The 13,607-nt window shown below is 37.3% G+C and overlaps 1 protein-coding gene and 1 pseudogene across 1 annotated transcript; both read right to left on the reverse strand.

Annotated features, from left to right (window-relative positions):
• Window positions 1–962: 962 nt before the first annotated feature.
• On the reverse strand, window positions 963–5,812 carry LOC121774453 (annotated as a pseudogene).
• Window positions 5,813–5,849: 37 nt separating this feature from the next.
• Window positions 5,850–13,360, reverse strand: LOC121774698. The gene is made up of 8 exons (XM_042171566.1): window positions 10,872–13,360; window positions 10,163–10,295; window positions 9,970–10,049; window positions 9,017–9,252; window positions 8,359–8,445; window positions 7,884–7,983; window positions 7,482–7,674; window positions 5,850–7,332 (listed from the first exon to the last, which is right to left on the reverse strand). The coding sequence occupies exons 1-8, from the start codon at window positions 12,981–12,983 to the stop codon at window positions 6,197–6,199; spliced, it is 4,077 nt and encodes a 1,358-aa protein (XP_042027500.1). The 5' UTR covers window positions 12,984–13,360; the 3' UTR covers window positions 5,850–6,196.
• Window positions 13,361–13,607: the final 247 nt, after the last annotated feature.

Here is a 13,607-nt window from a genome sequence, read left to right on the forward strand (position 1 = left end):
TAAACCGCCGGTTCGGGAGCCGGTTTCTGACGGTTCCGGCAACTTTTCAGAGGCTAGGTCGTAGGGTCAGTGTGTAGGCCTGCAAAACCGGTCAGAAACCGCCGGTTTTCGGTCAGAAACCGTCGGTTTTCTGACAGAAACCGTGGACAACCCGCCGGTTTAGGGTTGAACCGCCATATGTTTTTGTATATGCAAAAACAATTACATAATTGTATTTGTATATACTCTAGTCGATGAAGTATATTTCTCTATACGGCTAAATGAGGGAAACTTTTGACAATTCTACTATATTTGTTGATTGTTAGACGAAACTCAACATTTAAAGTTGAATTGCTAAAGATGTCCTTAATTTAGTTATGTAGAAAGATCTTCTTCGCCGGTTAAGAGTATATATATAATACACTTATACGTTTAAGAACTTCAACATCGTTTCTTGTCATTTGTAATTAGTTCTTCACTAGTAGTCTCATTTGTATTTAAATTTTGTTTAAGACTTTAAGACCGCCATATGTTTTCAATTTGTAATTGTTGTAACTTGTAACGTGTAATTTGTAAACATGCAATTTCAATAAAATTGCAACTTTATCCGTATTTTTTTCAATTTTATTTACTCACATTTCATACAAAAAACAAACTTGAAAAAGTGTAATGTAAGTTGATTAAAATTGAAAAGTTGAAAAATGCAAAAAAAAAAAAAACAATTCGTCGAACCGTCGAACCGGCCCGGAACCGGCGGTTCAAGCCGAAAACCGGCGGTTTTGAACCGCCCCGTAACCCGCCGGTTTTTTGAACCGGAACCGGAACCGCCGGGAGCTAGGCGGGCCGGTTCAGGTTCATACATTCCCCGACCCTTGAACCGCCGGTTCATGACCCTGAACCGGCGGTTTTCGACCCTTGTGCTGTTGTGCATGCCTACCAACACCTCACTCCAGATTATTGCTTTCTTATTTATTCAACAAATTCTATGCCCAATCAGTTACTACAATACAATAAGTGGCCAACATTTGAAACTGGCCACATATAGGGCTAAATCATTTTGCTAAAGGATTGATTTTATATTACAACAATACTTAGAGAAAAAAGGCTGCAAAAGATGAGATACAGATGCAGACACAAAAACCTTAAAGCAGTTTCCTTTCTGGAAAAAAAGATTAATCAAGCTTTTGGCACGGTCGATGATGAGAGAACGCCTTTCGAGCTACAAACAGATAAAATGAAGAGTTGAGATTGGCCGGCCCACAAACTGTTGCATAATTAAGAGAACCTAACAGAACTAAAGTATCTGGTTCATAAAATCCACTAAACCTAAGGAGCTACTGTAATTGCATTTAGTTTTCTGGCAAGAATGTCGTGAAACATAATTTGGCAATTAAAATCTAGACAAAAATAAAAAAAACTTAGGAGGAATAGTTTACCTGTCGTATGTGTAGTGTCATTCCGGAAGTAATGAGCAAGGACTGAAAGAAAGAAAAATGTTCGAATCAGGTGAATATAAAGGTAAAAAATGAAAGCCATTAAGAACATAGTGGAAAGCAAGGGTTTAAGGCAATATCAGAGTGCATAAGAGAGTGATGGAAGGGTAGGGGAATTCAAGTACATACAGAGCAAAGGATACCTGTGTGTCATAAGTTCCTACTCTTTGTGTCGGTATGTGCAGATCATAACCCAAATGTGGCCTTCCAGATAGATCCTACCAAAATATTCTCAAATCAAAATGGTAGAATGCCTATAATACTATAATCCAACTGAGACGGAAACAGAATTGTTAGAACTTGGTAAATAACGAACCACTGATTATTCATTTTAACCCTTAAGATGTGCTCCTGTACCAGATGTACAAATCACAACTATGTTCATTGTTGCAACCGAACATCACCATAAAGTACTTCCATTGTTGTGTGCTTTCAGTGTTGGAACCATAACAGTATCATACCAGTGAAACATGTACAAGAGCTTCATGAAGAGGAGCTGAGAAGTCCCCAAAACGGTTGATTGGGATAGCCTGCATGAACAAAAATGAAAAGACAAACAGTGAGAGGATTCTAAAAGTTTGAGCAAACATCATACACAACAACCGGAACAAAAGAACGCAGTCTAAGAATCTCTTGTAAGGTCAACAATGATTCAACTAAAACACTGGAAACTGTTTTTTTGGAATCTTACTGTCCCAGTTGCAAGGGCAACATCTTCGTTTGTGTGATGATCATCGATATGAATATCCCCAACAGCCTTCACGTGAACATCGAATAATCCATGTGAAACAAGTTGCTGACACAAATATAAAAATCAACCCTCAACATCCAAACCAAACAACAATTCCATAATCACAGTTGCATAAAATGCTTCAAATTGAAACGATATCATACTCACGATAAATTGTCCCAAAAATATAATTTCTTTTAGTTATGAAACATAATTATTACTCCATAAACTTACATCTAGCATGTGATCGAGAAAGGGAATGCCCGTATTATTTCAGCAACGGCGTCATCATCCAGATTAATCTTGATACTCACGTTAGCCTGATTGGAATCGTCGCCCCTATTCACAAAGCCAAGATGTGCCGCAATGGAGTGGAGCCCGAGCATCAGTCGATTCATTCTTCCAAAATTATCAGTTTGTGCCTCCTGTACAAGTAGAAGAAGAAGAAGATGACGAAGGAGAAGAAGAAAATGATGAAGGAGAAGAAGAAAATGATGAAAGAGAAGAGGAAAATGAGGAAGAAGAAGTTGTTCAGAACATCCATGTCCAACCTCGACCAGTTGCGGAGGGTTCATCACTCGGCGGGGTTGGGAAGATCATGAGCAAGGTGTACAAGAGATTGTCAACCAGGAAGAATAAGGGGATTGAACCGTCGAAATACACTCCATCGTCGTATAAGTAGCTCATTTGTCATGATATATTGATATTTTGATACTTGATTAACAGGTTTATGGTGACATATTTTAAGATGAATTCTTGCAAAAAAAATTTGGGTAATCTGTTGAGACCTTAAGATGAATCAATGTTTAGGAAAATCAATGTTTTTGGGTAATCTGTCGAGGTAGTGTCTAATTTTTTGTTAAAGGGTAATCTGTCGAGGTAGTGTCTAATTTTTTGTTAAAATAAAGCAACAATTTTTTGAACATTATCTTAAACATTCACTTGAGTATTCAATCCAACATCAGCAGCATCTGCAGTATCTGCAGCATCTGCAACATCTGTTTGCTCATTCATACCACACTCAAAGCTCATATGTTCAACCCTCGTAGATGATCCAACACCATAATCAACAACTGGTGGGATTTCTAAATTTCCAACAGACAAATACTCAACAAATAATTCAATATGACGAGTAGAATTTAGAGCCTCATTGAACATAAACATCACACTATCATCACTGTCAACCTCAGTACATATATAACTCGTACTGGTACCAAAGAGACAATGCCTCCATGATATTTCGATGGAGTGTTGATATGAATCTATTCTTATCTTAGCAGATATCATTGCAACTAATTCAGAGAATGAAACACACGAATTCAATACGATGGAGGCTCTCACACGAGGAGGATCATAACAAATACCCACTTGAGGAAGTTGAACTATTCTACCACCCAAATATTAACTCACAAATACTTGCATGATTTCTGCAAAAATATATATACAAACCAACAACAATTAGAGATAATTTTTTTTCTATAAGCCCTAATTTAGTAAATTTAAGATAAATTTATTAGAAACCTTAATATTATGCAAATAAACTATAAATAAGGGAGAAATGTTGATAGATTGAAGAAAACTTACCGGAATATGACGGGAAATTGCCAATTTCACCAAGAAATCGCTTGAGTTTCGCGTCTATTGAAGAAAACTTACCGGAATATGACGGGAAATTGCCAATTTCACCAAGAAATCGCTTGAGTTTCACGTCTCTCTCTTTCTCTCCCGCAGAAATGGGAGCTACTGCCTCTCGCGTCTGATTTATGCAAATTAGCGACGCATGAGCCTCATGCGTCTCTCCCTAAGACGCATGACGGTCATGCTTCGTCGACGCTAATGCGTCTCCTAAAAAAAATAAAAAAACAAACGACGCATCTCACTCATGCGTCTTACTGAAAGACGCATCTCCGTCATGCGTTAATTGCAGGAACAAAAAAAAAATCTAGTACACTTATGGAATGTTAACTGTAGTCTAGAACTACAAAAGAATTTACCCCAAATAATAAGTCATGTTAAAAAAACTAAAAATAAATCTTGCGCTGTAGTTACCGCCGGCGAGCCGTTAGTTTCGGACGCGCGAGTGACCGAGGGATCCATTGAAGACGATGGAAGGTGAGTGGAGAGGATGTGTACCTTGCGCTGCAGAAGGTGTGCGGGGGGGAGAACGCGCTGCAAGGAGTGAGCTGGTGAGGTACGAAGGCGCGAGTGCGAGCAATTGGAATGCTTGAGGGAACGGTGAGGGTGGAATCTTAACAGAATCGACGGCGGAGAGCGTCGGCAACTGGTGGAGCGCGGTGGCAGGGATATATATTTAGGTTCAACGTTTTTATATTTTTAAGAGTAAATGCCAAAATTGGTTCTAAACATATGCCCATTTTATCATTTTGGTCCTAAACTTTATCTTTTGAATTTTTTGGTCCTGGACATTTCAAATCGGATCACAATTGGTCCTCCGTCAACAATTCCGTTAATATTTAATGGTCAACGATTTTAATCACAATTTTGACCAACTTAAACAATTTTTAATTATTTAATCATCAAAATTATTTTTTTAAATAAAACCATAAATTATTTATTAGAAATAATTAAATAATTTTTAAATAATTAAATTATTTATTCCAACTTAAACAATTTTTAAATAACAAAATTATTTATGATTTTATTTAAAAATATAATTTTGATGATTAAATAATTAAAAATTATTTAAGTTGGTCAAAATTGTGTTTATCATAAAAAAATCATAAATTATTGATTACAACTTAAACAATTTTTAAATAATTAAATTATTTATGATTTTATTTAAAAATAATAATTTTGATGATTAAATACTTAAAATTTGTTTAAGTTGGTCAAAATTGTGTTTATCATCAAAAAATCATAAATTATTTTTTACAACTTAAACAATTTTTAAATAATCAAATTATTTATGATTTTATTTAAAAAAATATTTTTGATGATTAAATAATTAAAAATTATTTAAGTTGGTCAAAATTGTGATTGGAATCGTTGACCGTTAAATATTAACGGAATTGTTAACGGAGGATCAATTGTGATCCGATTTGAAATGTCTAGGACCAAAAAATTCAAAAGATAATGTTTAGGACCAAAATGATAAAATGAGCATATGTTCAGGACCAATTTTGGCCTTTACTCTATTTTTAAACTGTAGTCGCATTTAAGAATTTAATGAAGGGTTTCTTTTCGACTCACGATTAAAAAAAATTAGATTAAATATGAAATGAAAAAGATAGTGAGATGAAGTAAGAATAAATTAAGAGAGAATAAAATAAATAAGAATAAATGTATTATTTTGCCGGATAAAGGAAATAGCTTCAATATAAAATGTAGTATTAAAATGTCAAAGATTCTACTTCTGCAAAATAAAATAGAGGGAGTACTTATTTGAATAATTGTACAAAAGACAAATAATTTACTTTTTGAGAAGTATTATATTATATATTATATGAAAGTATTTTATTTTTTTAATTTGTTATTTTTTAAAAAGATATAAGAGTATTTCATTTTTTGAAAAGGTAAATAGATGGTAATCTTTCATTAACCTCTTTTACTTACCTTTCCTCTTTAAGGATGCTCTTATAAACCATGCCATTGAATATGAGCATTGCATAGCTAAAATAAACACAAAATAAACTGGTCAAGTTTGTATTTATAATGGAAAACTAAGTAAAAAGTGGAGATGTAACAGAAAAAATGTAAGGGGTATGAGAAAATCAGGTTTAAAAATGAGTTTCCCCCAAAAAAATCATCTACACATATGCACACACTACACTAGTAGGAGTACTACTTACTAATACAACTAAAATTATCACAAAATTAGTTAAGGCCACAATATTCAGTCCCTATTATCATGTAATTATTATAAAAATGGTTGCAAAGCTCTCTGAAATCGAAGCTCGTGCTCCAATCATCATCTTCTTATGTCATCTGAAACCGTCTATGATTCCAGAGTGGCTGCAATATCCTTAGCTGATATCTAGCTTTCTGAGCCGTGTTCATCAGTTTCAGCGTAATCAGGAGTGTCCTCGACAATACCTGGATCGACACAATCCGTTTTTTCATCTCGATCAGGTGTGCCCTCGACAATGCCTGGATCGACGCAATCTGTTTTTTCATCTCGATCAGGAGTGTCCTCAACGACACCTGGATCGGACTTTGCATCTCCGGTGGGTTTATTACTTTCAGCGTGATCAGCAGCGTCCTGGACGGAACCTCGATCGACACCATCAGTTTTTGCATCTCGGTCGGGTTGATCACTTTCAGCGCGATCAGCTTTGGCATCTGTCTCAGCTTTATCACTTTCATCGCGATCATGAGCATCCTGGGCATCGACACCATTGGTTTTTGCATCACTTTCAGCCAGATCAGGAGTGTCCTGAACGACATCTGGACTGACACCATCATTTTTCGCATTGCTATCAGGTTTATCACTTTCAGCGTGATCAGGGGTGTCCTGAATGACTTCTGGACTGACACCATCATTTGTTGCATCTATATCGGGTTCATCACTTTCAGCATGATCAGGGGTGTCCTGGACGACACCTGGATCTACACCATCGGTTTTTGCATCAAATGCCTCAATATCCAAATGGGCAATCGATGGCACAACACTTTCTTCGTCATCACCATTTGAAGCTCCATTGTTGACCTCCACAGAAATATCAGAAACAGAGGCAGGCAAGGATCCGACACAACCATTACTTGCAGTTTTCGACAGGGGGGCATCTTCAGAAGCCTTCTCCGAGCAAGTTGGAGCCGTAGAATCTTCAATTTTGCATGCATCTTCTTCTGCGGCCTCCACCGGTGGTGGGAAAGAATCACCATCTGAAGGAGGTTCTAATGATCTGTGCCCCTCGTCGGCAGGGATGGGAGAACACTTCAGATTATCAGAGGACTCTTTCTGCTTTTTTTCACTAACAGAGTCCGAAGGAATAGATGGTATGGGAGACTCGGAATCCAGAGCATCAACTTCATCATAGCTCTTGGACGTCGGGCACCCCCCAGAGTCGCTGCTCACCCGTGTATTCTGATCCTCGGACAAACTAGCCTCAGATTTCTCAACCAAAGAAAGCAATGGAGGCTGGTTCATAGTTGGTTCAGATACCATGGCGCCTACTTACACGAAAAATATAGTTAAAACACAGCTCGGACAACATAGAAGAAAAAAGTGTATTGGAGTTGATAAAATAAAATCATTCAATTATTGCTAGCTGCAGATAGAAGGGAAGGATAAGCCGAAGAAAATATAGAAAACTGTTTACCATCGAATTTTTCTTTCTTAGCCAACTGTTTCTGCAGCATATCCGTTCCCGGAAATACCAACATATTCATGGACTTGATTTCTTTCTTAAGGGCGCCCTCAAGTTCGTGGAAACCAAATACATCAGTCCATGTGTTCATGCGCTCCGAAATGGCAGGAATAATCAATTGCTTGACATTGAGAGAACCAAGTTCCTAGAATGACAAGAATTGATGCAAGTATTTCAGCAACAATTGCAGAATCCCTGAAAGCAAAAATATAGGAGGTGCGGAATAGCTCGTGCCCAGTGAAATTGAAGTTTCTTCAAGTGATTTTTAGCAGCATTCATTCACATTAACACCGGAGAGAAGCATTATTCGATGGTATGAGCATAACAGACTGCAAAAGTGAGTATGATTCTTACAGTTTCAATTGAAGACAAAAGTCGCCGGCACATTCCTTGATGCCTATAGATCTCGCGAGTCCCAATAAATGGCATCTCAGCAAGACGATCTCCATGGAGCCTAACAGGGACATGAAAAATTCAATTTATGGGCCAATATAGATCTCAGTAGCAATGAATTGTTTTGCATATAAACCTAAAGTTGAAAATAAGATTTTGATTACATAATAAAAGCCCTATAATAGATGGTGGTAGCGCAATGTTGTCTGAATGCTTGTTACGAGAGAGGAGAAAACTAAGCCATTCACTTTAACCCAAACACATTACTTGCTCAACTACATGCTATGTTCTGGAAATCGATTGGTTGTCCAATTCGCATTATCAGGAGGATCAAAGAAAGCTGTCCACAAACATATTTTGTGTCTTCAAGGAGACAATAGTATTTACGGTAATAAACACGGACGCACAGTCCATATCAGAAGTGCTGTTTCAATACCTGATTGACGCTGCGGCTAATATTTCATCACCACGTTCCATTATTGCTGTATAAAAGCCACGATAATTCAGCCGAATGAAATTTGATCTGCAGGATAAGAGTCATATAATCATCAATATGCTGTTCCCCAGGGTAAAGAATTGGATGTATTGAATATTTTTTGAGGTGGAGGTGGGGAGAGGAAATGAGAAAAAATTGAAAGAATAGGGATGACAGGAAAGCGAATGAACTATTTGGAGATGGGGATGAAAGAAAAGGACTTTTATAAAATAAAGTAGAGATTTAAAAGCACAACTGTAAATGCTTAAGTTAACATATAAAGATCATAGTAATTGCATGTTGTTTTGCTTGCTCAGTATAAGCTCTAATTTGATACAAAAATAAGCAAAAGTTGGCTGAACTATGAAAGAAACACAATCCTAAATCTACTAAGTTACCAAAAAACACTTAATCAGACAACAGTCAACACTATCCACATGTAGCAGTTGACTAATAAATTTTTGTGCTCCCCTATGGTTGCAATCTGTGCAAGGTTATAAATACCCAAACAAACTTTTGCAAGCACTAGTTAGAACCAATAAGATCCAGGTGGGACAGTACGAGATGATGAAGAAAATGGTTGTGTATATCTGAATTAGCACGGTTACAAATTTCTTACCCGCAATTATAGACTACATTATGGATTATATTTATCCCACTTCTCGTGTCAATGATAGGCAAAAAGCACTCATCCATAACAGATAATGCAACAGCTAACTTAGAGTTGCACTCAACCCTTGAAGGAAATCCACGCTGCGATGCATCTGAGACATCTGATCGTTGAATAATGGACCATGATATTCCAGCTTCCAATTCATGTTTGGTTCCAAGAATTTTCTGTAAGCGATCATATATCTACAAAACCAAAAAAAGGAAAGACATTAGGAAGCTTATAATTTACTCCTATTCCATAAGGATAACAAAGAACATAGAGGAAACTGATCTTTACTGCATATGACATTATATATGAAACATTCAAACATCAAAATAATATATTGAATTCAGTGTAGTATACTGCCTGCAAAATTTCATGAAAATATGAAATAATCATGCTGAAGAATCTCATGTGCTGATCAATGAATATCAGTTTTCCTTTCAACTTGTGCAATTACATAACTAAAAAAGAAGATAGAGAAGTTGTTGCTGATTTCAGCAAAGATCCGTTTTCCCAAACAGGTCCACTTAGTAGAACAAGGATAGAATACAATGAAGCTTTAATGGATAAAGTTGATGTTATGGGAATCTGATTAAAATTTCTATCCAATACACATAGTCAAGGTTAAATGAATAGTTTTATTGAGCAAGGAACTGCAGTTTGGTGATTCTATTCCACCATATTAATAATAACAATAAAATGAATGACATCGTTAAATCAAATTAAAAAGTACAGTATCTTCATATTTCAAGCTAATGATGAGACTGCATCTTTCAGAGTGTAAACTATTTCTACTAAGTGTTAGATTTTTGTTTCAACCTGTGGCATTTCAAACCCTTATGCAGAAACAGCAATATAAGACACCACTGTGTCATGATTCTAACTATTGATTCTGAAAAGAAACATTTATTAAATACCTCTTGGCACTTCAGCCCACAAAAAGATGTAATGCAAGAATTTGGTTGCGGGTGTGCCCTCTCACTGCATGAGTTGTGATCTGTACAAAGTAATATATAAAGGAAACTTAAGCACAGATTATTGGCGAAAAGGATTGTAAGGCAGGGGGTGGGTGCTTGAATGAGAGCTGCAGCCTAAGAGAAACACAATTACATTTTTTGTCACAGAAGTTGCATCTATTAAGTTCACCATCACTGATATCAATTTCTTCAGCTGTATTTTCATTGGCTAGCCCGCAATACTTGCATATACAGTTTGGACAGTGCCAATCACCTGAAGGAAGCATCTGCAATAAAAAGGGAAATAAGAACCTGAACTGTATAGAAAAACAAATCTAAGAGTTGTAAACACGGATAAGGAAATAATGATACTTTACGAGGAGACTGCAAACCATCAATTTGATAGAGTAAAGCCGAGAGGATGGAAAACAATCGAATAAAAGAAATAAGAAAAATAGAAATCCTCAACGTGGCCGACAGAAAACCTGTTCATAGGCACAAATTGCAAGCATGCCCTCTCAATCATCAAGAAACTATATATATAAAGACTGCTAAAGACTCCTACTCCTGAACGGACTCATTCGTAAAGGGATACTAACACACTACTCCTCAAAATAAAGAATAAACAACTAAAGAAAATCTGCAGCAGCTAATGATAACCCGCCCGACTCCCACGCTTGTAGACCACCCATGGACGGTGCTCGATATCACAATTATACAAGTATATTACATATCAGAAAGCACAAGCAAGAATGATTTCACAAATAAAAGGAAAATGAAATAACTATCATGTTCAAGTTCCAAGAGAATGTTATACTATAAACTATAGAGTACCATGAGCCCAAAACAAATATAATGAGTACCTGTATTCCTAAACAGATTTGATGAAAAGTTGATGGGCAACCATCACAACAGATCAAGTCCCCTCCATCACCACAAATACCACATGTATCATCATCTGGATCATCTACATTGACATTAACAGTGACGAAATCCCGACGAAAGGACTCCTCTTGACTGTTCCACGCATCAATTTGGCACTGCAAAAGGGAGGATCCAGACTCCAAAAATATATTCTGGAAAGGCTGACGCAGCTTGCTACCAGCATGTATCTCAAACTTTGAGACTGTAAGGATTTTACTGCAGCAACCACAGTGGATTCCTTCTCTTGTAATCCAACCTTCTAACATAACCTTTGTCCTTCTGCGGTTCATATACTGCACCTTTTCACTTAACTTTGCCGTTCCACGATCAATAAGCCATGCCAACACTGTCCTTTTTCCCTTATATGGAACATATCCGTCAAATTCTGAGTTACCCTCCTGGTCAGAACCACGGACCAGGAGGGTGCATCTCCCAATCACTTTACTTGTTCTTCCCTGTATGGAAATAGACTTGGAAGAAGTGGAAGTTTTTTCAAATTTGACCTTTTTTGGCCTCCTATCGAGTGAATCGTCACTTGAATCACTGTCACTACCTTGATCAACTTTACACAACTTTTTCCGCAACTTCTGGTTCTGTTTCATATAAGAACTTAGCCGCTCCTCACTCTGATCGCTGTCTGAGCTCTCTTCAGCCTCTTTTATAGCAGACTTCTTAGTCCTCTTAGTCATGCTATCTTCCTTTCTCTTTCTTTTAATTTCTTCAGCAATTTTCTTTTTGGTTTGTCTCGTAAGTTTACTTATCAGATCTTCAGAGATAGGAGCAAATGAGGGGGAACCAACCTTTGCTTTTACTTTATCGTTGTCTTCCTCCAAGTGCTTTTTAAATGCATCATAAGCCTTGATAATCGACCAGTAGGCTGTTCCACTAGGGTTGATGTACACAGCATCTAAGTAATCTCTATTTCGTCTTGGTCTATAATCTATACTCCACCCTGCATCAATTAGAATCCCTCTTATCTTCTCACGCAACATTTGCTTTTCAGTACTTCCACCGCGTTTCGTGTTTCCTTCTGTACCTTCTTTACCTTTAACAGGAGGAGAAATTTCAGCGCTTGGAGACCTTTCTGCCTCCTTTTTCACTGCTTTCTTTGAGCTACAAGCTTTAGGTGTGGGCATTGCCAACACTATATCAGTCACATCAACACCTGAATCTCTAGCCTTCCTGTTTTTAACTGAAGTAGGATTCATCTTTTCCAATTTTGTCTCCTCTTTCTCCTTCCCACCACTTCTTTCCTTGCCAACTAGCAAGCCTGGACTTTTAGCTGTTTTTGAATCTGGATTAACTGGTAAACCCACCACCGAGTCTTTCACCAAAGGTTCACGATTCTTATGCTGAGAGGGAAAATCCATCTTTTTCTTCTTATTAACCATAACCTTCAGCACCCCGTTCTTCCCCTGAAGCCTGATCGCCTCACCAGCCGTCTCCTGATATTTCATCTTCAACAAAGAAATTGGCATGTTTGCTTCATCATCGGATGAACCAAATCCTTTACTCCTCGTGCCACTACCCCCTGCATTCTTACTCCTTCCAATACTAGAACCATTGAAATACGAACCGTGCTTCCGCTTATCCGCAACAAGATTCCTATTCGAAGTACCACTAGATTCCTTCACATTCCCAACATCATTCCTCTCAACCCTCCTCCATCTATCCTGCGTAAACTCATTCCTCATCTTCTTCCCATCAAATTCATCGTACTCATCGAACTCAAACAAATCCAACCTACTCCTCTTCTTCTCAGCATTGCCCTCATTCCTCTTATACCCCGTCGAGCCTTTCAATCTCTTCTCATTCACTTTTCTTCTCATAAACTCCAAACACTCATCATCATCACTGCTAGAGCTCAAACTCGAATCCGATCCACTGGAAACCAATCTAGCCCTCTTTCCCCCCTTACTACTGCTGTCACCCAAACCCCCAAATCCACCCCCCGAATTCTTATTCGCACCCGCCTTTTTTATTATCAAACATCCGGACGAACTCTTCTTCTTCAACACTCCCGATCCTACTCTCCCTTCCATTACATGCATTAACTACATAACATACACAACAAGCCCCTAAAATTCCAACCAAATTGCGCTAAATTCGACAAGAACTCACCCTAAATCGCCAAAGTAACAATTTTTATTGAACTCAATTATGTTCCCGAGCTTCGACAGATCTAAAGCGAAAGTAAGAACGCAGCATGCTCGAGAATAACTGATAATTAAGCAATTTGTAAATGTCTTTACCTCGCCGGAAATCCGGAGCCTGTCGGCGGCGAGATTAATTTTAACGACGTTGTGTAATTTCCGGCAAAAGCAAGAGCGAAAGGAAATTATAAATTAGAATCGGAGAGAGACAATTTGCAATTGGCTTTCCGTATTTGTGTAAATACATATAGGATTTTAAGAGAGAGAGGAAGCCCCTATTGCATCTGCAAAGATTGATCTCTATGAATGTTAACAAAATTAGATTTTATAGTTTTCTTTTAGATTTTTTTTAGTTGTGTAAATTGTACTACTAGCTTAGTCTATAGTACTCCCTCCGTCCCATGTTACTTGCACGGTTCTATTTTGGCAAGTCACAAACTATTTACACTAATTCTAGTTTAAGTTAGAATTAATGTATTTAATTAATATGTTAGTTTAAGTTAAAAGCTCCTTTATTAAGTG

This window comes from Salvia splendens, chromosome 17, assembly GCF_004379255.2.
Source record: "Salvia splendens isolate huo1 chromosome 17, SspV2, whole genome shotgun sequence".
NCBI classification, from domain to species: Eukaryota; Viridiplantae; Streptophyta; class Magnoliopsida; order Lamiales; family Lamiaceae; genus Salvia; species Salvia splendens.

What these genes read in the sequence shown, in the direction of transcription:
- LOC121774698 (XM_042171566.1), bottom strand. Translation starts at nt 12,983, where the DNA reads ATGCATGTAATGGAAGGGAGAGTAGGATCGGGAGTGTTGAAGAAGAAG. An exon ending in GTGGGCTGAAGTGCCAAGAG is followed by an intron (nt 9,253 to 9,969) that starts GTATTTAATAAA and finishes TTGGTTTTGTAG; the next exon opens with ATATATGATCGCTTACAGAA. An exon ending in TTAGCCGCAGCGTCAATCAG is followed by an intron (nt 7,984 to 8,358) that starts GTATTGAAACAG and finishes TGTCCCTGTTAG; the next exon opens with GCTCCATGGAGATCGTCTTG.